The sequence below is a fragment of the Saccoglossus kowalevskii genome, chromosome 9, assembly GCF_978046115.1.
Source record: "Saccoglossus kowalevskii chromosome 9, keSacKowa6.1, whole genome shotgun sequence".
Lineage (NCBI taxonomy): Eukaryota > Metazoa > Hemichordata > Enteropneusta > Harrimaniidae > Saccoglossus > Saccoglossus kowalevskii.
This window is the reverse complement of record NC_140649.1, coordinates 16,689,006-16,712,633: the sequence shown is the minus strand read 5'-3', so window position 1 is coordinate 16,712,633 and position 23,628 is coordinate 16,689,006. Positions and strand designations below refer to the sequence as shown.

Here is a 23,628-nt window from a genome sequence, read left to right as displayed (position 1 = left end):
GAACAAAAATAACTATAAATGCAATGTAGTCACAAGCCATGTCATTTGTTTGTGTCTTTAGTGACCTATACAGTCACAAGTTTATTTGTTTCATGAAGAAATCTCCATAGCAGTGAGCAAGCTGACTCAACTTGATTATGGTCGATTTCATTTTGACTTGGGATTCCTACAAATTCAGACCTGTTTAGAGGGCACACTGCATTCTGTGTTTGAATCGCTTTGCATTTCAAATGAAAAAGCATCAGATAACTATCCCGTAATGTACCACTGGATACAATACTACAAACACAGGTAGGGAATTTAGCATATTGGTCATTTTAACGTGACGGTGAAATTGTATATCCGTGTGTTAACATAAAACATGTCATGGTTAAACCAAGTAAGGAATTCGGCATTAATATCTGTTCGTTAATATGATAGTGAAATTGTAAAAAGAATCTGGCATATCGGAAATATCCAAATTAATATAATCCCTAATAATACAATCATTTTGTGTAAAACCACCAATATTCTAAGATATTGGAGTATGTTGTGATTCTTTGCCATGATGTCAAAAGTTCAATCTGCTTGCATCGACCAATCAGATTACTGGGATTTTTATTTCATAGTATAGGGATTTCGAAAATTACTACACTGAACTGCCATGATATATGGGATAAAACTCATCATTTTATTTAAAACAAATGCGTTGAAGAAAATTAAAAAACAAATGCATGTAGACATTAGATCTGCCGGGAATGGTGAGGATGTGTTGTATAAACAAAATTGAATTTTACATTCATTGATTATGTGTCAACGACCCATGTTACTTGGGACGAACACTGTCTTTTATCTCATCAACGTGTTGCAGTCGATGTTACAATCAGTCTTAAAATAGTTGACACTAATTCATGATAAAATGAAAGCTTTACAATGTGAAAATAATAATGATGTAATAACATGCATTCTATACGATGACAGTATTAGGTACAATAACTATAAACAACAGCTGCTTGTAACACTGCAATACTGTGAAAGGGTTAATTATTCACTGGGTTTTAATTTTGCTTATTTCGCTGACTGTAAAATGCGCTAAATTCAAACCCAGTGAATATGTAAAATTTAGCATTGAACACATTATCTAAATGATAACACTGTGAATTTAAAACCCAAAGAATAAACCTGAAATGGTAAATCATCGAAATTTAAACACAGTGAAAATTAGTCATTTTACAGTAGTCTATATTTTCTCCTCGCTGTGATGGCTTTCAGTCTATTGAAAAAATAATTTTGCTTTGTGTTTATTATTATAGACCCACTGTATAAATGTCATGAAAGTGTTGACCTTTCAATACCCCCCACCAAAATTTTGATGCAAAATTTTTGATGTTTTTGAGTAATTCTTTTTTAAATGTCTTTGTTAATTTTAGACCTAAAATTAATTGCTATAGCTTTTAATTATAATTTTTTGATAAAAATATTACGCAGGTTAATACTGTCAATTTGATTAAATTGAGGTGTGTATTGATTACACTGACGTCAACAAAGCCATGTATATTATAAATTACTAGATATTATCAACATAAATGGCAGTCGCTCATTGTATGCATTCATGGTGTGATGTCACAGTAGATCCAAGATGGGAAAGTAACAATCGACCAACCACAAATCATCATAGGATGTCTATTGATGTACAAGCACTTTGCATAATGGAGGGAGAATCCTGCCTAGCTAATCCAATCCAATCATTTTATTTGGATTTCAAGAAATAATTATTGGATGCAGAAGTATTTATGAGTATAAACTTGAGTTAATTGACTCTAGTGTATATTAGTGAAACGCATGTAATTATTATTGTTTAGGTTATAAGTCTATGGTGAAAGGTTCAGTTTACACAGATGACAAGTGTTAATGGTGTTCAGTTTACACAGATGACTTAAGTGTTCATGGTGTTCAGTTTACACAAGTGACTAGTGTTTATGGTGTTCAGTTTACACAGGTGACTAGTGTTTATGGTGTTCAGTTTACACAGATGACTTAAGTGTTCATGGTGTTCAGTTTACATAGGTGACTAGTGTTTATGGTGTTCAGTTTACACAGATGACTTTAGTGTTCATGGTGTTCAGTTTACACAAGTGACTAGTGTTTATGGTGTTCAGTTTACACAGGTGACTAGTGTTTATGGTGTTCAGTTTACACAGATGACTTAAGTGTTCATGGTGTTCAGTTTACACAAGTGACTAGTGTTTATGGTGTTCAGTTTACACAGGTGACTAGTAGTGTTTATGGTGTTTGGTTTACTGTATCAGGAAATTAAATACAAGTCTTACAACCTCACTCTAAGATAAGTGTTCCAGATTCAGATATGTACCGAACATTTTTTTTTAGTTTCTGATGTAGGCATTTAGGTTACCCTTGTAAGTTAATGTAATTTTTGTGAAATATGAGAAAAAAATAATTTTTCTTCATGCACACTGATGATGCAGGGAGAAATAAGGTAAACAGTTGATTAGAAGTTTATTGTCATTCAAAAATGAGATGTAAATGTTGGTGCACCAGCTGCCTCGTTATTGACAAACTATGCTAGTTATGTCATCAATGAAAATTACCTGGCAGTGCAGGAATTTGTGAGAAAAAAATGTTAATGATGTAGATCAAGTAATGAAAATTGTTGGGGGTTGACCACTAGAAATTTTGGGGTTGGGTTTTGAGAAAAATATTTGTGCACACAGAAAATCGCTATCTCACAAAAAAAAAAATCAACATGTGAAATAAAAAAATAAAAAAAAAAATAAACAGGACAAAAATAACTTTCACTGTAGCTCTACCATCTTTCATCTGAGAGGTTATAATAATAACATCAAATACAAAATTAGTTATCTTGCAAATGTAATGAGCCCTCTTCTAAAATTCAACATCCCGCCATAACATTTTATGACTGCTAAGTTGCCGCAAGCAAGACAATTCTGATTGCATTAACCGAGGTCAAATACACGTATTTATATCAGCGAAACACTTGAACTGAACGCTGAAAAATTAACATTAGAAATAACAAAAAATCTCTTTGTGCAATATCTTACACTCAGATCTAAGGTTGATTGTAACTTACACAACCATAACTGAATTACTGATATCAATCAGATGTTAGGAACATATGGCACATCTGTTAATGAAGGAAAAGTGATAAAAATTGTATGATACTTTTGATATTAAACTAAATAATGACATTTGTTACATTATTCTGTTTTCATTGATGGAGTGCACTTACTGATATATCTACAGGAATCCGTAAGAATCATTAAATGAGATAATTATATATGTACACTAAGGTATGTATGTTATAAATTATATACAAATTCAAATGACAGCTTGTGCAGTGACGTAAGCTGTTCTACTCTACTGTAAATGCAGTAATTATTCACTGCGTTTTAATTTCGCTATTTTCCTTGATATGTAAAATCTGAAAATTAAATCGACATGAAAATGTAAAATAACAATAAAACTCATTGTTTCCTTGACAAATTCATGAAATTAAAACGCAGTGAATATATACACAAAACATCAAAATAGTGAAATTAAATGTCAGTGAAAATAAAATGTTTTTACAGTATCTGTGTTAACTTCATGGGATGGAGTGAGGTGTCTGCCATCCATCCATGTGACTGAAAAACCATTTGGTGTACATTTGTTAAAAGATAAAAAAAAAAAAGTGTTTTGCTTAGCTTGTCCTAGGGGAAAATGATTTTTTGTATTAGGATTATTCAATATCACAACAAGAAAATATACATTTACCATTTATTAATTATTGCTTTCAAATACTGTGAAATACTTTATTTTAGCTGGAATTAATTTTCGCTGAAAAGGCATTTTGGGTGTTTTGTATGGAATTTATTTTCACTGATTTTTGATGAATTGATTGTGAAATATAGGAAAAAAAGTATATTCACTGGATTTTATTTTCACGTAATCATCCCTTCAGCGAAAATAGCGAAAATAAATTCCAAGCGAAAATAAAGTATTCTACAGTATGTGCATTAAAAGTATATTTGAATTGACAAAACAACCTCTCTAATAGAAAACAAACACCCCCCCCTCCCCATTCTAGTTTATTCTAGCGAATGTGGGACAGCAAAAAGCACAGGATTCAAACTGAAACACATGATGAGTGAAGCAAAACTTTGTCTATGTGTACTTAATAATAAAAATAAACATGCCTTTGCTGACTTCAGTGTAATTCACCCTGGCCCAATTAAGTATTAAATATATTAGGATGTGGTTCTATAAGCATGCATAATATAACAAAACATTACCCATGTGAAACATATAGCATATCGCGCTATAATTAGAAAAATATTAAGGGGAAGGAACAGGTCAATTAAGGAAGGAAGTGACTATAACTCTTAGTAGTAAAAAGGCAGAAAATTTAAAAGCACTATAAATTCCCAATGTTTTGCTAAAACGAAAGGTCTATCAAATAAATGACAGATGAGGGTATCTTAAAACTTGTTACCATGGAAACACTGAGTTTGTGATTTTCCCTAATGTTAAAGTCTAACTCTGATAGCCATTTTGAATTGAAAATTATTTTAAATGTTTATGTACCCCAAACTTTTTATTCAAACTTTCAAATAACCAGTCAGAAGAAATAAACTTCTGATGTAATGTCAGCAAATTCCAGTGTCAAAAGTGTGTTCACCGGTGTGACGTGGCTTTAAAAAATAATAGATGTCAAAAGTTGACCTTCTTATGTACCCACTGTGTCACATCACCCTCTCCACTCTGTTTTAAATGTTTTAACTGCCTTGAAGAAACAAACAAACTGTTGCCTCACAATTAAACACTGCTTAATCATGAAACAGGAGGTATGTTTCAATTCTGACAGCTCGTTGCTACACAATGCTGCCTTCAATGGATGCAAACATGTAATAACAGAAATTATTCATGAAAGATTTCTACTTCATTAATGTTTACTTTAGGCACAGGTGTTTGTTCGGCCAACTGGTAAAATTCCACACTGAAAGGCGAACAACTTGTACCCATTGTTTGCTTCACTCAATCAGGTGGTTTTATTTGTGACTTTTGGAAAATAAGTGGAAAACATTACAGGAGTCCTTCGCGTTACTTAAAAATAAGCAATATTCAATGGTTATATGGAAGCGCTTTGGTAATGCCTATCATCCCTGAGTGATCTTTCTGATTATTCTATTAAATTTATGAAAAGCCCTTAAAATTGATCATTAACAGACATTTTAAATAGTATCATCATTACAGTTTATTGACAATGAATGTTTAAATTGTAAAACATTAAATTTCAGGTAGCAGAGATGTTGTCGTGAGTTACAGGACACACAGACCGTTGTTGCATTCTGTATGTGTTATATTGAGGAGGAAGAGAAGGAGGACGAGGATTGAATTTCATGTATTTCACATGCCTTGTACACGTCGCTATGAGTCACATATCAAACAGGACACAGCGCATCGCCCTTCAAAGCATTAGGAATTTTCTGATGAATGTATGAGAAATAAAAAAATTGGATTTTTCAAACAATAAGTGTGCATATTTTACCCTGCTTACCATGATAATACATGGCGAAAAACTTTGTGCTTTCAGTAAAAACTTTTTTTGATTGAAACTCCCTAGATAACAAACAATCAGATTGATATGATATAGAAATGTATGCGACTTATTTTATTATTTTTTTAACAGCAGGCGCAAACAAGATTTGTATGGGTAACTTGCAACTTCTTTGGGAAAGTCCTTATCAATGTTCCAATAACCCCATCAACTTCCCCAAAATGATTGAAGCGATTGCAAATGAGATTCGTGCGGGTAATTTACAAATTTCTCTTTGTATAGTCACAACATAGTTGCAATATGAAAACAGACAACAACTTAGCCATAGTACCTCGACAAAAATTAATTAGTCGAAAATAAAGTAACACCAGGGAAAGTAAAAATGATACCGTATGTTTTCATAACATTTGATAGCGCCAATACATACATAAAGCCCCTTGCTATATTACAGTGTTCATGGGGACTTTCCTAGGGAGTTGGCTAACTTCCTGTACGAATCTTATTGTACTCACTGTAAACATGTAGTTATAGACCTATTGTTTCATTTAATAGTTTGTCGTAAATTTTAATATACAGGAAATAGAAGATATTAAACTTATAAAACATGAACAGAGATTGGAAACTTACTTATGCAAGTAAAAATAAATAAAACATATTTCCACTTCTCTGAAACCGTAAGCCAGTATGTCTCACATTCACTTGTACCAAGGACTTTACTTCTATGCTTTACAATATTAATTATGTACAATATGCAAAGTATGACAAACATTTAACCAATGAGAAAGAATGTACATTTGAGTATTGTCTGTCGTCATCAGTCATTGGTCGACTTACTGCCATGTACATGAAAGATAATTCCATACGGGTGTGCTAATGCCACTGTGCTTGGTCAAATTGTTTTCACACATTTGAAATTTTAAAGACATTTATAAAAACTTTGCATAAAAACGATATTTATGCCTTTATGAAACAGAATGTAGTATGAGGAGGGGGGGCAAGGGTTATTTTCGTTCAACGTAATTGCAATATTTTTTTGTTCGTACAACGTAAATTGAAAAAAAAAATTCCATAATTCTGTAATCACAGGCTAGACGTACAACGTAATCAATCAAATATTTTTTTCGTACGTTGTAAAAATGTGTTATTTTTTTCGGTATGTACAAGAATTTTCTAGGTTTTCTTTTTTAATTTTCTGTAAAATGTAAAATAGCCTTTATTTTCTCTGTAAACATTCAATTTTCACTGTAAACTGTAAAACCGTCTTTTTTTTTCCCTTGTAAATTGTAAAAAGCCCTTTTTAGTTCTCGTAAAACTGTACCAGCCACCCCCCTTGCCCCCCCTCTAGTATAAAATGAAATAATGAACTATTTTAAGTGCATGAGTGAGCTAACAAAAAATTTAAAATACAGAGTGTAAAAAAAAGGACAGGAACATAAAGAGTTAATGAACAAGTTTTCCACTAATTATTAATTAAAGAATTGATAAAAATTTGTTAATTTCTTTTTCTGGCTGATAGCATTACTGATTGATTGATTGAAGGATGAATTTAATATGTGAAGTTGGATTCTTCAAACAAAATTTTAATTACTAGATTTTTCTTTAATTGATTGAGCAGTCCTGCTACAAGTGTAAATTTATTTGTTGTGGACCTCTCGTGCACAATGTATATACATTTTTGTATTCAGGGTTAGTTTGCCATCTATAATGTGATTTTTTGTTTGTTTTATTTTTTAAAACCACAAATGCTGTGGATGATAATTCATGTGGCTGCATTGCTTCCACAATCCATGCTAAAATATATTTTACTGTGATCGCAAGAAAGAATGGCACGGCAATGTTGCATTATGACACTGTTATTATTGCTAACAAAATAGTGACATTGCACACTGCGTTGCCACAGGAAGCTAAGGCTAAAACATAGCTATAAGATTAGCAAAACAGTGTCTTGTACTGTAATATTGCTGTTCTATTATTTCTTGTAGCCACAGTAATAAAGTTTGTTGTTTAAAAAAATATGAAATTGTAATGATGGGGTAAATTAATTTTTTATTTTTTTTTAATTCATAATTTTTTTAATCATATATTGCATTAAAAAAATAAACTCTAGCGACTTCTCATTTTTCGTCTTTGTAATTTAATTAACAAATTAATACTACGAAAGACAAATAAAATAATGTAGTACCCACATATAAGATTGTATTATAGACTGAACTCCCACTTCAAATTAAAAAATGTGTCTGTGTAACATTAAAAGTTATTTCTTTTAATTTGCTTTCAATCAGTCGTTGTTGATTTTGAATCAAAGTTATCAGTATTGGTTCTGTGATATGTTCATCAGCATATTAAAATGGCTGTTTATCGTGAGCTAGGAAGGTACCCCATTGACTGTTTTATCAAGAAACAACGACTTAAGTATTTCAACCGGGTAACAAACTCTGATAACACATTACTAAGAGAAGCCTACTTAGTAAATAAGAATGTAAAAAGTAAATGGTTTACTAGTGCAGAAACCCTCATGCAAGATATTGATGTTGTCATCATTGTAAACTCAAGTGAAAAAATAAATAAGAAAAATTTAGACTTTATTCATAAAAAAATAAAAAAATCATTTGAGAACCAATGGATCTTAGACATGCATAATGATAATAGAAAACAAACCTTGGCTAAAAACAAACTAAGAACATACAGACTTTTCAAACAAGATTTAAAAATTGAAAATTATCTAATTAATATGCAGAACCATGGTCTTAGAAGGTTAATTGCAAAATTCAGGACAAGCAACCATGACCTTAAAATTGAAAAAGGCAGACATAATAATGTGCTGCTGGATAAAAGAACAAGTGATATGTGCAGCCAAAATATAATTGAGGATGAGCAACATTTTGTAATGAAATGTCCAGCTTACAGTCACCATAGGGACAAATTATTCCTGACTGCACAAAATAAAGTTTAAAATTTTGATAAAGAAAATAGTCAGAATAAATTCATTTTGATTATGGCAAACCATACTCTAGCACCAGCCTTAGCTGTCTTCTTAAAAAACAGCTATGGAACAAAACAGCAACAACTATCAGTGTATTAGGTTACATTTTGTGTTCATTCTTTATTCTGTATTCACCTTTGGCTGCAAATTGTCTTTATTGTTTTTGATTTTTTTGATTTTTTTAGAAAAGTTTTTATTTTTTGTTTTCTTTTTTAGATTGTAGTTTTTTAATTTCTTTCTGTAAGACCCTTTTTATCCTTTCCTAAGGATTTTATGCGTCTAATAAAAAAATAAAAAAATAAATATTAAATGTGATGGTATTATCTTTATAGTCGTACAATGTAGTTGTCTTACTCTGCTGAGAAAGTTGTTCATCCTGGGTTTCTGCATTTGAAACCTCAAGGCAGGGCTGAAAGAATTTGTGAAAACACAAAATTTCATGTTTGAAGAGAAAAAAAAATCCCTCCATAAGGTGGCAATGGCAAGTAAGTAAGTACCATTAATTAACTTTGTGAATATGTATTGTATATTATTATGTATTAAAAATTTTTTTTTTACAGTATTTTTTATTTAGTCTTCAAAGCCCTGGCTATTAAAATTACACTATTGCAGGGAACCACAACATCACAGATTTTGAATAAAATTTTTGTTGTACCATCTGGCTTCGAGTTTCTTAACAAATGTGTGTATGTATTCGCTTTACCAGGAATAAACTGGCGTAATTATCGAGTTTAGACATGTCATTTTGTAATCGACACGCCCTTTCACGTTCGCCAACCCCCGGCTGTCACCCATTGCTAAACTTGTCAACTTTCCCTTTTCATACTTGGCGCAAATTACCCAGAATGCAGCGTGTTGACCTCGTGTCTGCAATTTACCGCCATCTTGTTTTTAGTTTTCCTACCTGCTCTTCGTACGTCTTTTCCTGTCTGGTTTTTCCTCTGCCCAGGTTGCTTTTTTCACCATGATGGACGGGTGAGTACTTGTTATTATCAGTAGCTATAACGATCACAGATAGTACATCAACTTTCAGGGTCGACTGTGCAGTTTGGACCGAGTTTCTGGGACGCTTATCGCTGGGCGTCTTTTAGTTGTCAACGACCCAAGCGATCGCTCACTTGACGCACCAACTCCTAAGGCAACTTGGCTCGTTCCCGCGCTGAACTGAAAATTCATTGGTACTATCACAGTATTTTTTTCACAAGTGATACATTGTAGTTTTAATTTATTTTTCAGTCTTGACAATTCAAAAAACACAAAACTGCGCTTGTACTTGTCAACTGAAGTCCTACAGGTTTTTCCCAACATAGCACTGACCGTAATTTGTCGGTGTCCAATGTTTTGCTTTTCGTAATGGACGAGTTTAGCACTACTTCCTGCTAGTGAGTCATAATAAATAAGATAGAAAAAGCAGCGGAATTGAGAAATATTTTGATATTCGTCATTCCTCTTTATTTCGCACAGTTCTTTTATAGTATATGAGGCATTGAACATTACAGTTTTTCATTGCCGTATGTTGCAACATATTCAAGCGTTTTAATAGGTTCATTTGTAAACCTATGTCGTTTGTTGACATATCAAATCTTTGTCTCTCGCAAAATATGGCTTCCCCTTATGTTATTAATTATTTTTTATGCGGTGTGAAAAAAACGCTACCTCCTTCTCTACGTTGTAAAACTTGTGAATCGTTTTATAGTTTAGCTGCTGTGCATAGACCTGTTGCACGGCCATGATCACAGTGCATAGTTGATGGCGTTTTGCTCTGATTCTTGGCCGTTTTATTACTTTAGGGCTCTTTGTGTTAGAAATACGACTGGGTGATTAAAAAAGAATGGCTGTTTTATGAAGTCAACGCTCTCACTCAGCCATATGTTCTATGCTTCTTTTCAGAATTAGTGCTGTGGACATATCAGCAGCGGGCACAAAGGTGAGTTCTTATGTTAATGTTGATGCAAATACGCTGTTATTGTGCTGTGGGAATTGTGATGGTAGTTTGTATTGTTTGCTCCGATGTTGTTAAAACCACAAATTCTGAAATGCGTGCAGGGTCATAAAGAAGTGAAAGTGTGAGAACAGAAGGGAATGCAACTCTCACTGAGAGTGACTAATGTTCTTCTTTATTTCGTCTCTACAACCTGTTTGCTTCCAGTATCCAGGCAACCAGTTTTTCCCTTTCAGAAATGATCTATTGAGAGCTGAGCCAGAAATGCTTGCATATAACTGTTCAAATAGTATCCATTGAATTGTGTGAATTCTTAAGAAAATGTTCTGTGTGTATAAATTGACAGCCTTTCCATTTTGTCATCCAGTGCCCCTGATTTTTTCAATGCATTTTCTAAAAGGACTATATGAACATGTTGGTTTTTTTTTTAAGATAACTGTTCTGATGAGTTTGAAATTAAGTGTTTTTTCTACTATGAATGCATTTCATAATCGACACACTGTCATTGAAATTCCCACATGCAGAGGACAAACTTTGGACTAATTATTAGGTGACAGGACTTAGTGAGAAGGAATGCAAAGGTTACTTAACTCTTGTTGGGTAAGCTGACAGACACACAAAATAAGTTGAGAAATAAATATGCCAGCCATTATGTTTGATGAATAGAGGTAGAACTATGGCATTCTCTATTTCTGCTTTTTCTTTGTTTTCCGCTTGACTGGATAAAAGTGGAGTGTCTTGTTGCAACTTGAGTAGGCAGTGGCTTTTGAAGCTAGGTAAAGTTTCACCCAATTTCAATAGTCTTTTCGTAGGCTTTCAGAGTTGAGCGAAACTTGAAGCACATTCATTTTGAAAACTCAGCTTAGTATGGCAAATTGCACGGGCTACTAAACTTGCTATGCAAGGGAGAGTGTAGAATGTTTTGTTATTTAATATTAAATGCTTTCCAGTTAGCGTAGTTTTACAATGTCTTGACAATAAGCATTTAGTGAAAGAAAGCAGCTATGTTGGAGAGCGTTCATGGTCGTGACCACCCATCTTAGTGAGCCAGATTCCTTTCCCAGTGTTTGAATTCCAAACTTATTTAGTTGCATACTGTGATTACTTTCCGCATCATGCTTTCAGTTCAGTTAATAGCAATGCCAGAAGATGTTTAATATAACATGACTGTGTTTCATCTGATTTATGAAATGTAGACTAAGTGATAATCTGACTAGGTCATTTCCTGTACTGTTAGTTTAGTTGAAGGAGTATCTGCTAGTAATGATACCTGAATGCTGTGAAAATAGGATTCTCATGGAAAATATGTGCGTTTATCATGTGATCTACAGTGTTTTCTTTTATCTCTCGTGGATAAATAAGCATTTTCACCTTCTCTGTAAAAACCGTACTATTAATAAAAAATTGTAATTTTTTCTCTCAGCCATAAAGTATGGTAATTTTCTTGATGGAATGACCAATGTCATGTCAACCCCATGTTTCAGTACTGCCATGCCCCTTTCGCAAAGTGAATACATCCCATTCAGCTTTCATCTTGAAAGCCTGGCCATCCCTCTTAATTATCATTCTAATTTGATGCTATTTTTATCGAAAAAATGAATAATTCTTTTCCCAATTTGCGTGTTGTCACTTAAGTTCACTGCAATGAATGCAGTATTTTCTTTTAAGTTTCAAAAGTTTTGATAACACATTCCATCAGTTTGTGATGCTTTGTAACAGCATCCCCTCAAGGGGCTCAAACAAAATTTCCCTCCTTAGCATTGAAATCGTCCGCACAATGCTACCTATTGTATTCAATTCAACACACCTCAGCGGATCATTTTAAAGTACAAATTAGCAATCTTGAATATTTACTTTTCGAAGTGATTTTTTTTTCTTGAAAATGTATTCTTAAGGAAATACTTATTGTCATTTTGTAACCATTTTACTTGTTTCTATATATTTGAATTGAGTTATCCCTGCACAAAGAGGGGTAATTTAATGGAATTTAATAGTTCTTACTGGCATGACATTCAATACTTTGTGATCTACTTCACTTCTCCATAGTACACTACCAGCAAAATGCTCTTGCTTTTATTAAGCTTGAAGGTGTCTGATATATCAATATCATTCTCTCTGCTTAACATCCATTGTTGACCTCCCTGCAAATGTACCCTTGGAGTGTTTTTATAATTTACTCGATGGTATGAAACCCAACAACAAAAATTGTTCCTGAAAAAAGAAGAATTTATAATCATTACTCAATTAACACCTGTTTATGATGTTATTACCATAAGCAAGCCCTTAATACGCTAGTGTTATTTTTTTGATATGCCTCTCACTGTTAGTCTTGTGAACCAGCATGTCCCTCTTACCTATGCTGGTGATGCTCTGTATTACACTAATTGAAAAATATAAAACAATATTACATAATTAGAAGTATTAATTAGTGTTAATTGTGCTACTATTGTTTCTCCTAATAGCTCTCGACAATAGAAAAAAAATATAATTTTGTTTTAATTTCAACCAAACTGGACTGCACTGCTGCTACCATTACCGGTAGTGATTGTTTTAATTTGTGACCACAAAAAGAAATCCTAGCGATATTACTCATTAAAGAAATTTGTTGCTCTATCGATGAGCTGACCAGCTGATTTCAATACAGATGTTTGAATTATGCTGCTGTTTTATTTTTTGCAAATGCTGTCAATGAGTTCATTTGCAATTATTACTTAAAATAAAATATTTAAAGTGAATAAAAAAAAAAATTTTTGTTATGTCTTCCTAGATCTTTAATACCCATCTACTCGATCTGTCACAAAATGCCATTTCTCGGGTATATCACAATCCATAATTAAAATCTACTTTCATGGGTGTTAAACATCAAAGGAGTCCATCACATTGTTGAAAGGAGAATAACACAAGAGTTTTATATTTTAAAATTAATGTCATTTAAATGGCGACATAAAAATTGTGGTTCAAGGTTGGCCGTTTAGAAAATCCATATGATTGAGTCCATAATAAAAACAGTTGGGAAAAAATTTACTCCACTGTATTTGCTCTATTAAAAGCGTATCACATTAGTTGTATCCTGAATCAATAAAATATTAATTATTATGATAATAGAAACACCTCTTTAATTGACATAAACACATGCGCTACTAATAGAGCAAATACTGTATTTAATTAATTTTGTCTCTATTGCAGTCATGACCATGTAAGCAAATGGCTTTTTGCTGTTGTCTGATCGCTTTTTACACATCTACAATTTGTCAACCAAATACTTATTAGTCAATCAAATGATTTAATACAAAGTGTATAAACATGAAAAAAATATTGCATAAAAAAATACTTGTACACCTATTATAGGACTAAAAATAGACCATTTTCCGTTCACTGCGAGAATCGCGCGTTATGCGTCAAATTGAACGTAAAAACAGGACAAACAAAGGTCATAGCATTGTAGTGGCGTCAAACATCGCGTGGGATTCCACAAACGCGAAGTATTTTGGGGGACATTTCCATGCTTAATAATGTGCTGTCCACATTTGATGATAGGTAATTTTGATTAAGTAAGGGTATTCGGACGCAATATTACTCTGTCGAAGATCGGCCGGTCGATGTGAGTTACGAAATAAAGAAATTCTAGTTCAAAATCAAATCGTTCGATTTTTGCGGCAGACGTTCGACGCGCGTTTTTCATACATCTCGCGAGATCTCGCAATTGTACGGAAAATCCCCTATTAATTCATGGAGGTGAATGTTTAGCTGTCTCACCTGAATGCATTCATGCCTTTAAAAAATGTTCCTTGTCAGTTCAAGGCACTTTTTTTTACAAGACATCACTGAGGTCTTGGGATACCATTTTATTCACCCCTATTGGTTTCTATGATACAATAATTTATTTAAATGGCGAAAATGAAATTCCACAAAAGTTACTATTTCAAAGATTTTAATGAAATGTTCACTGCTTCAAATTTAGTGATTTTTTCCCAAACTTTAAAGGGTCTTAAAGGCCCAGGTATACTATAAATACGCTCCTAAACAATAGGGATTATTTCCTTGCTTGTCACGCTGTAGTAAACAGCTCCAGCCAAGCTCCAGTAAAAACGCGTTTTCTTGAACTTACACGTCTATTATGTCGTGCCAAAGTGGATGCATGTGACTATGAATATCACAGCAGTGACTGTGTGTAGTATTTATGACAATAAATAGTGTACGAGCTGAGATTTTGGCGGATAAAAGTAAAAAACATGAACCGGGGAAAGGGATGCGCGACTAATCTTGAATAATTACTACTGTCAATCAAAGTCACGTGATGTTGGACCGCTGAAACAGGATGCGCCATGGGCTATGCAAGTGATTAATACCATGCATTAGAATAGCCACACCTCCAATTCACACTTGCCCAGGGCAAGTGAATTGGGCCTTTAGGTGTATTTGCCCTGTTCACAGCATGATTACTATGAGATTATAATTAGCTAATTGAGCATAGGAATTCTACTTTGGTGGGATTAATTTAATTATTAAATCAACACTTGACGTTCTTTATACAAAAGCTGTTTTGTTTTTTGACTTCTTAAAATTCTTGAAGTTATAACTCTTTCCTTGAATTTGTCAGTTTTACAATACCTTATCGTCTATATCATTTGATATGCTAACTAGATCTATGGTCACCATTTGTATTGATATGTAAATCAGGACACCATATTTTTTCTGGAAATGAGTCAGCTGGGGGCGATTGCATCATCATATTTCTCGAGCTCTCGTTTATGTTAAGAGCATCTGTCTGCGCTTAACTCTGCAGTGATAGTGGTATTGTCGTCACTGGCGTACATGTGAATCAGGACGAAAGGATATGCTAATGAAAAAGCTTTGTTGTGATGCTTGATTTACTGGCAGTTCAGATATTATTTCTTCTGTACGTTTTAAATTCAACACTCCGTAGTTATTGTCAAAAATAGTATTGGATGGCAATGTATTCTAAATCAAAATTGCATGTAATAAATTGTGAATGTTTGAGGTACTAGATTTTATTGCTGTGAATAGGTTGTCATGACAACTAATAGTATCGTACCTAGCATGAGACTGGTTTGAGAAAACGCAGATATGTCTGGTTTAGGTAACTACTGTTACAAATGCTGTGATAAAAGCCAGAGCCAGTATTGTACTAGATTCAAGTTTTGACCTTTGTGCTGCTAAAGCTACTTATCCTAAATTGAAATAATTATTTGTATAAATTAATGGTACATTGTAACATAGAAATTTGGATTCAGATTTTACTGGGGCAAAACCTTACAGTACTTGATTTATTTATTAGAAACACATCAGTAAGAAATAACTGTTTTGACCATAGATACACTAAAGCTTACTAATAGTACAAATCCAGTAATACATAGTTGAAGAATGGTCAATTGCGACAACGCATCTTGCTTTTATGAAGTTGTTAAAATGAATGTTTTTTTGTTAACTCCCAACAGCAACAAAATTAATTGATCTGATCAATGGAGTGCATGTTCAGAAGATTGCTTCAAATCAGGCATGATTCCCAAAGTTTTTGTTCTTGAAAGGTTTCGGTAATGACCCATGTCCAAAGAAGGTTAACATCCAGCAGTGATTATTTAGTAGAGATGTGTATAATAATGTCAGCTATAAGCGCCCCCCCCCCCCAACATGTCATAATCAAGTTTAAAATCACAGGAAATATGGCTGGTAAAAGAGAATTGGGAAGCTGTTAATCATTTAGCCAAAAGGAAAATGTTGTAATTGTCTAAAATTGGATTTTTTCCACTCGATTACGCTGTAACACAATTGGGAAATAATAGTTTAAATTATCCAGGGACCTTTGTAACCAGAATGGTTTCCTTTTTAAATGTATATCCTTGTTACATTAGACTTGCTTGTCTGCTTTGGATAACTCACTTTGATGCCACAATGTAACTGCAATGTTATCGTGTACATGTAGTTATCTCTAGAGTCTCTGAGAGGAATTCTTCATTTGTATATCTTCAATTAGCACACTCTTGAATTGAAAATTCTTTCTCTGTATTTTGGTGAGAAACTTAACCTGCAATAAGAAAGGGTTAGTCAATGTAATGTTTTGAAACCAGGAAACGGTGTTAGGTTACACGCCCTCTGAACCTTTAGCAGGCAAAACAAGAATGTATTAATCTTTAAACCATAATTCATGCCTTCATTTGGGTAACTTGACTAGATTTTATGATTGGTCATATTATGATAACATGCTTTATACAAGAACACTTCATTCATAGGTCAATTGCCTAAAGTAGATACTCGGATGAGACTGCCTTGTACGATGATGTGTTGATTGTTGCCTTCCAGATTAGTTATGAACCATCTCTGCTTTCAAACAGTGTTAACCTATCAAAAAAATGATATTTGGATTACTTTATTTATATACAATATTGATATTTTAATATTTGGAAACTGTGGAATACTTTATTTTAGCTGGAATTAATTTTTGCTGAAAAGGCTTTTTGGGCGTTTTGTATGGTATTTATTTTCACTGATTTTTGATGAGTTTAATGTGAAATATGGGGGAAAAAGTATATTCGTTGGATTTTATTTTCACGGAATCATCCCTTAAGCGAAAATAGCGAAAATAAATTCCAAGCGAAAATAAAGTATTCTACAGTACGTTAAAAAAAATAGGTCAGTTGTCAACTTGCTCGTAGCTGTGCTATGAAATAAAATCGGCCAGCTGTCACTGTAGATGCATCATCACTGCTTGTTGTAATTTTATGCAGGCCATCATCCTTCCATGCTGGTTCACTACTGAACGGTAGAAACTGTATCGGTATTTCATCTGTTACAAGCACTTACATAAACATAAAACTAAATTTATTGTATACTGAATCATAATATGAAATATATATTTGTGTGAATACGGTATATTTTATTATATATAGTGGTTACTCACAATAAAGGTAAAGGTACTATCAGTTAGCAACTTACTACACTCGCGCACCTAGTCTTTCTTTCCATTCATCATCAATATTCTTCTTTGGTGTATCAGTACTGTCTACCCAGTAATTATGATAAACAATAGAGCACAATCACAATAACAATGAATGCAATTTAGTAACACTGCATCATGCGCCATCCTGTTCTTCTAGCCAGCACTTTAAGTGGTTTGAACTAGTGTTTCATTCTTGTAGTTGCAATTGACTGTAAACTGGATCCCCTATGGAATGACTTCAATTACTATTAGCCTTGTCACCCTTGAGATGTATGAACCAGTCTCACCAATTCCATGCTAATTGATATACAATTTATTAGAGGTCTAACAAAGTGGTATAAAGTAACTATCCATCATACAAGTGTTGGACATGTTTGCCTTTTTTTCTTCTCTACAAGCCATTTCTGAATAAACAAAACCTGGTAATTTGATGCAGGCTTTTACCTATTTAATTGGCAATGGTTAACAATCAGCTGGTGTTAATTGCTTGGTTTTCGTGAAAGTTCACGCCAGGGTTAAGTTGTTTTTAATAAAGTAACAGAGGCCAGTGTGATACATTTGACTTCTCTGCTGCCTGTCATGTCCTCATCAAAGGTTGAGGCTATGGCAGGATGAAGATAATTTGTATTTACACTAGGGGGATGGTGGCAGTGCGTTTCAATATTATTGTGATTTGGGGTAAATGAATATGCTGTCCAAGGCTTGAATATTTGCGGATTGTGTTTGCACCCACTTTCGAGGCATAATATGTTGAAAATATATGGCCACCAAGGCATGCAGGCAGGAGCATCAAGACAACTTTAATTTCAAGCCCTGCTTCATTACATTTTTGTTTTTAAAAATTAAACGCTCCTGTCATTGTGAAGTGAACACTACTACAAACACTGGTCCTGGCATCCCATCAACTTTTAAAATATGTGCATTATTTTTGATCGAGCCCTGACATATTCTTGTTGCTAAGCATCTACTTCACTAATTGTTAAGATTTTGCTTCCCCATAGGTTCGTGTTGGAACCTTTGTTTTTGGGGAATTTTTTAAGTGGTCATGCAGGTGTGTAGAGATCATTGACCTTCAGCATAGTTAGTGTGTTACTTGTTTTAGAAGCTATACAGATGACAGTAAATTATTCTCAATAAATATAAACCCTTACATTTTGCCAATATCACTTTCAATTTTGATGAAGTTTGATGTTTTCCGTAACAACCTAAACAATCCCGGGTATATTTTATCTATTATTTTTTTCATTTAATTTTCCCAATGATTTGTACTCTACAAATGTGAAAATTGACATCTAAAGTTAGCTTTCAGAGTACATTTCCCTAATACAAATAAGTGCTAGTCGTTCACTGCACAAAAGGAAATACATGAAATCCAAAAATAAAACATTGGTAGAATAACCATACCTAATTTGCATATGATTAAATAATTTGGAGAACATTTGCATAAAATAAACTGGTAGAAAGGGTCTCTGGAAACACCAAATTTATTTTATTTTATTTTGTCATAGAATTGTGCTATTAGAAGTGTATAGAAGCACTCATTCACCACCAATTTTGACCACACCTCTGTCAATTATGTAAACACAAGCACTACTCATAGTCCAAATACATACACCCCAAAAAAAAATTTGTGTTTATTGAATCCCACAAGATATTGTGGTGTCACTACAACGTTATGACCTTTGTTTGTCCTGTTTTGATGTTTGATTTCTCACATAATGTACGATGTTGCAGTGAATGGAAATATTCTATTTGCTACATAGGAAGTGAGTGAGATAAAAAAAACATTAGCGGAATAACCCTAGCAAATTTGCATATAAATAAATTTGTTGATTTCCCTTTGGAAAAAAATTGTAGGTAAGTATCTATGTATGTAGGGTTGCCTGATACACAGAATTTAGCCTTGTGTAAATGATATAGATGTATTAAATGGTTAAAGTAAGTCGTATTTCAATAATCCAGCATGCAATACAGCATGCACTTCTCTTGAAGGTGTTCTTCTCATGGAACAGAAACTTGTTGCATGTCAAGGTAGTTGCTATGGTACCTCTGTGATGTTCAAACACTTGAAGAATGTGTTTGCTGTGACCAAATTTTAGAAAAGTCACTGATGGATTATCTCTAGAGAATTTAAAAGTATCTACTGCTCTGACCAATTTTAAAATACAGTTGTCAGGAGGATACTGCATGGTTCTGCCTTTTATACATGTCTGTTTCAGGTATAATATGATAAAGAGGTTAATCAGCTGGTCGTAATCCTAATCAATAAAATATTTCAATTATTACATTTTATTTGCATAATGAAGTGAATCTTCTGTATTTAGCTGTGGTTCCTGTTGTAAAAAATAAAAAATGTGCCTTTATTTAAAAAGAACGAAAAAAAAAAAACAGGAAATTTTTCTGTCATAGACACCACTGTTTACTTTGCAGTCATGTCAGTCATTTTGTAGTTATTGATTTCATCAGCTTTTCAAAGAGATGATATGTGACAGTTATATTAAAACCATCTGAGAAGTTTCAATATTCTACAAATTGCCGGTTTTAATAAACTATTTAAAGGTTACTGCATAACAAAGGTGACATTTGGATTTCTTCTTTACATTTATTCATTTGAATGTTCAATTCATTTCCCAACCAATTAGCTTGATTGCTTCTGGAAAGCAATTTTATGGCCTGTCACTTCTATTTACTGTCTTTAAACACCTTATTGTATTTTGTATCGCCTACCTGAATTTGACAATAAACTTGTGAAAATGAACCTTTTGGTATATATTCCATCGTGTAAGGCCTTTTTCATGGCTACAAAATGAGCCATCCACCATCAGATGTTCCCTTTGTATGCGAATACATTATAATATTATTATGTAAATTTCGTCCAATATGACGACTCCTTTCCTACTCTACAGATGCATTAATAATTTGGGCCACCTGTACTAAAGTTGCATTCTGGGAAGATTATAGGGGTCTTGGGACTATTATGTAAAATATTGCAGAAATACAAAAAAAAAGATCCACCAGGTTCTGCAATGTCTTGAATCGCTGCGGAGATTCAAAACAGAAGTGAATCTTTGTAAATCCACACATGTTCAAAAGAAAAATAACACATTTAAATGATAAGCAGAAAACTAGCTTTGGGATGCACTGAAAAAAATGTGAATGTTTATTATACTTTTCCTGCTAGTTTGATAATTTCGGACCATTTAAATATTGCACCTACCGTAATAGTTCCATTAAACCTGTATGAAAGATCTTCAAGTGCAACTTTAAGGCAGAAGGCCTGCTCAAAATAAAACCATTTTGCAATAAATTGTGCTAATAAAAAAGGTGGTCAACCAATCTATCTTTCTAGATGAATGAATGGCAGCCATTTTGCCATTCACCCCTCCCTTCACCCTCGAACTCCAAACACGTACACACTCGTATTTTGTACAAGGCAGTTAGCAAACAATGATTCCAAATTCTTACAAGGTGTACAAATAAAATGTAATGTTTTCTGCTATTCTTTGAGGTTATCCTCTTACAATGTCTTAACAAGAAACACTGCCGGCATTGTTCCCCCTAAAAAAATAACTTCACATAGCAACTTATTTGCATGTCAAGGCGAAGTGGTAATTATTGTGGAACACTTTATTGTTGATTATAGGTGACTATTCTAAACATTGGTAACTAATGGGTTTAGAAAATACCAACTCGGTGATTCATACTTTTGTATTTACGATGTATTTATTTTTTAGTTGTTTATGCCTGGTTTATTTCTGTACATGTGTCTGCTAGTATTTGTTCCCAAGTACTTGAAGTGTTTTATAACCAGGTATGCATGCGCCAACAAAGCACAATGGAGTTATTCAGTTCAATATGCCGAGCTTCGAATCGAACTATTTAACTCTTCACATAATTCTAATAATCATAACCTGAAGGTGCTTTAGAGTAAAGGGAGATTATATTGCAAATTTGACCTCTTTTAATATTTGACACTTGGGCCTAATAGGTTATGTCCTCTGTGGCTTATCCTCCCCGGCCTTTGTCCTCCATCACAGTGACAATGCCATCCTGTGTATATTTGTATAGGAAACTGAGAGTGCTTTAAACTTTAAATACATCAGCATGCTAGGACACGTCAGTAAAGTTGTTGTCAGTCATTTCACCATGGTTAAGGTAAACACGCCTCTTTCTTTGATGTAGCCACTTTCTTTAGCCCAGAAGGTTATGTGCAGACATGCATGCAATACTGATTTTTCCCACACTTACAAGTCTGCGTGGCACGTAGAGTAGCCATTGAAACCTTAGTGAATTATATAGCTGTATGTAAATTGTTCTGCAACTATCGGTCACCAGTGCATAGCTATGTCAGTTTTACAACCACACCAACATCTGCCAGTATGTTGGCCAAATAACTTCCAGATTTCCAGAGTTGCCCATCGTGCAGTGAAATCATCAGCCAGCATTGAAGACTATTACTGGCTTGAAAATGTAAGGTCATAGCGAACATTTCCCTTTACTTGAGTGCCCTTCAACTAGAGTGTGATATTTTTTTTCCCCAAAAACCAGGCTCTGTGAGAGTACATTTAACAATTTTAAAAGCAGGAGAATTCAGTTTCCAGTATTTTAGACCTCTAATTCATCTTGGTCATGTTTCTATTACTGCTGACATTTGTTTCACGTTGGGTGTGGTGTTTGCTTCTGTCAGTGCTCTTGTTCAAAACCAAACATTTCTGTTATATAAAGTGGGTGTGGTTTTTCTATTCCCATGGCCTGGTTTGAATTCCCTATAGATCGTACCAATACAGACACTGAGACAGATGGGAAGGTATATTTTTAGCATCTCTTTGTGTTTGTCTTTTAATAACGCCCACTGTTTTAGTCTCTTTGGTACTGATGTAGTAACTGACCTGAGTGGTCTGAGAACGTTGGAGGGGGGACAAGAAAAACAATTTTCCAGTCTAGTAATTGTTCTGTAGATATCTACTTTCATTCAGAATGACTGGCCTGCAGTCTTTTTGTGCAGTACAGTGTGCAGGATTTCAATTTGGAGTTATTCATTAAATGAATGCCTTGCTACCATTATACATTGAGATGTATACGTGAGAATCCTAACTAACTCTGAGCTTTAACAAACTTAGTATTTACCACGTTGTGTAAAAACTCTCTGTAATTGGATTATTTTGTGGATCTTTGTTGGGTTTCGTCAACATGTTCCCATTGCGAGTCTTGATAAGAAAGTGCTGGCAATTTGTTGTGTGTAACTTTATCATTAACGTGTTTGCTCTAATATTAGTGCACACAATCTGGAAATTGTTTTTATTAAAAGCTTAATCTTTAAAACATAGTAGTTTGACTATGGTCACACCTGTCATTTATGTAAGTGATTGTACAAACTGCAAAAGCATTAATTATTCGCAGGTTTTTAATTTTGCTATTTTCAGTTGATAAGTAAAATTCACTAAATTAAATTCATGTGAACTTGTGGAAGAAGAAGTTTGTGAACTTGAAACCCATTGTAATTACGCAAAACATCAGAATAGTGAAATTAAATGCCAGTGAAAATAAATGGTTTTACAGTAGTAATATTGAATGAAAACAGTAATGGGATTTCTTGGTCTCCCAACATGAGGATTGGGGGTCAACTTAATCTCTGCCTTGAGACGGTTACTTATTCTAGAATAGGCAACATTAACATTTCTGGCTACACCAGATGTCTGACCTTAGAACTCTTGCAGTTATAAAAATAAACACATCCCTGTGTGCATGTTCTGTAAATGAAACCCAGTGTTCTCAGCAGGTAAATGAGTGAATTTGCATAATAGTAATCAATATTCATATGCATTTTGTATTAGTAAAAATAATTAATCTAAAGCATGACATTTTAGTGGCCAAGCATGGTAAAAACCACTTTGCTTAAAAGATGTGGGAGAGAACAATGGATTTCAGAAGCTCAGCATCATGAAACAGCCAAACCTTAAACATTAATAAAAATTACTTTCCAATATTTGTTTCCATTGTGCCAATCTCCCACAATCCATATGGACGAGAATTTAAGCTGGTAGTCACAGTCAAAATGTTGAAGTAAAACACTATTTATAAATGTACCGTTATAAATATACTCCCATCTGTTAAGGATATCTGTTGCATTGTGCCTCACTATACCATTTGGGTTGTACAAACCTATTGTGAGTCAATGCGCCCAAGGTTGA

At 33.6% G+C, this 23,628-nt stretch overlaps 1 protein-coding gene across 2 annotated transcripts in view; it reads left to right on the top strand.

Annotated features, from left to right (window-relative positions):
- The first annotated feature begins 9,376 nt into the window (after positions 1 to 9,376).
- Positions 9,377 to 23,628, top strand: part of LOC100372763 (polypyrimidine tract-binding protein 1-like) — a 49,441-nt gene continuing 35,189 nt past the window's right edge. For both annotated transcript variants that reach the window (XM_085503215.1, XM_085503212.1), the window contains exons 1-2: positions 9,377 to 9,512; positions 10,428 to 10,464. In XM_085503215.1, coding sequence (XP_085359341.1) covers positions 9,502 to 9,512; positions 10,428 to 10,464 — 48 coding nt within the window. In that variant the 5' untranslated portion in view covers positions 9,377 to 9,501. The remainder of the gene's footprint in view (positions 9,513 to 10,427; positions 10,465 to 23,628) is intronic.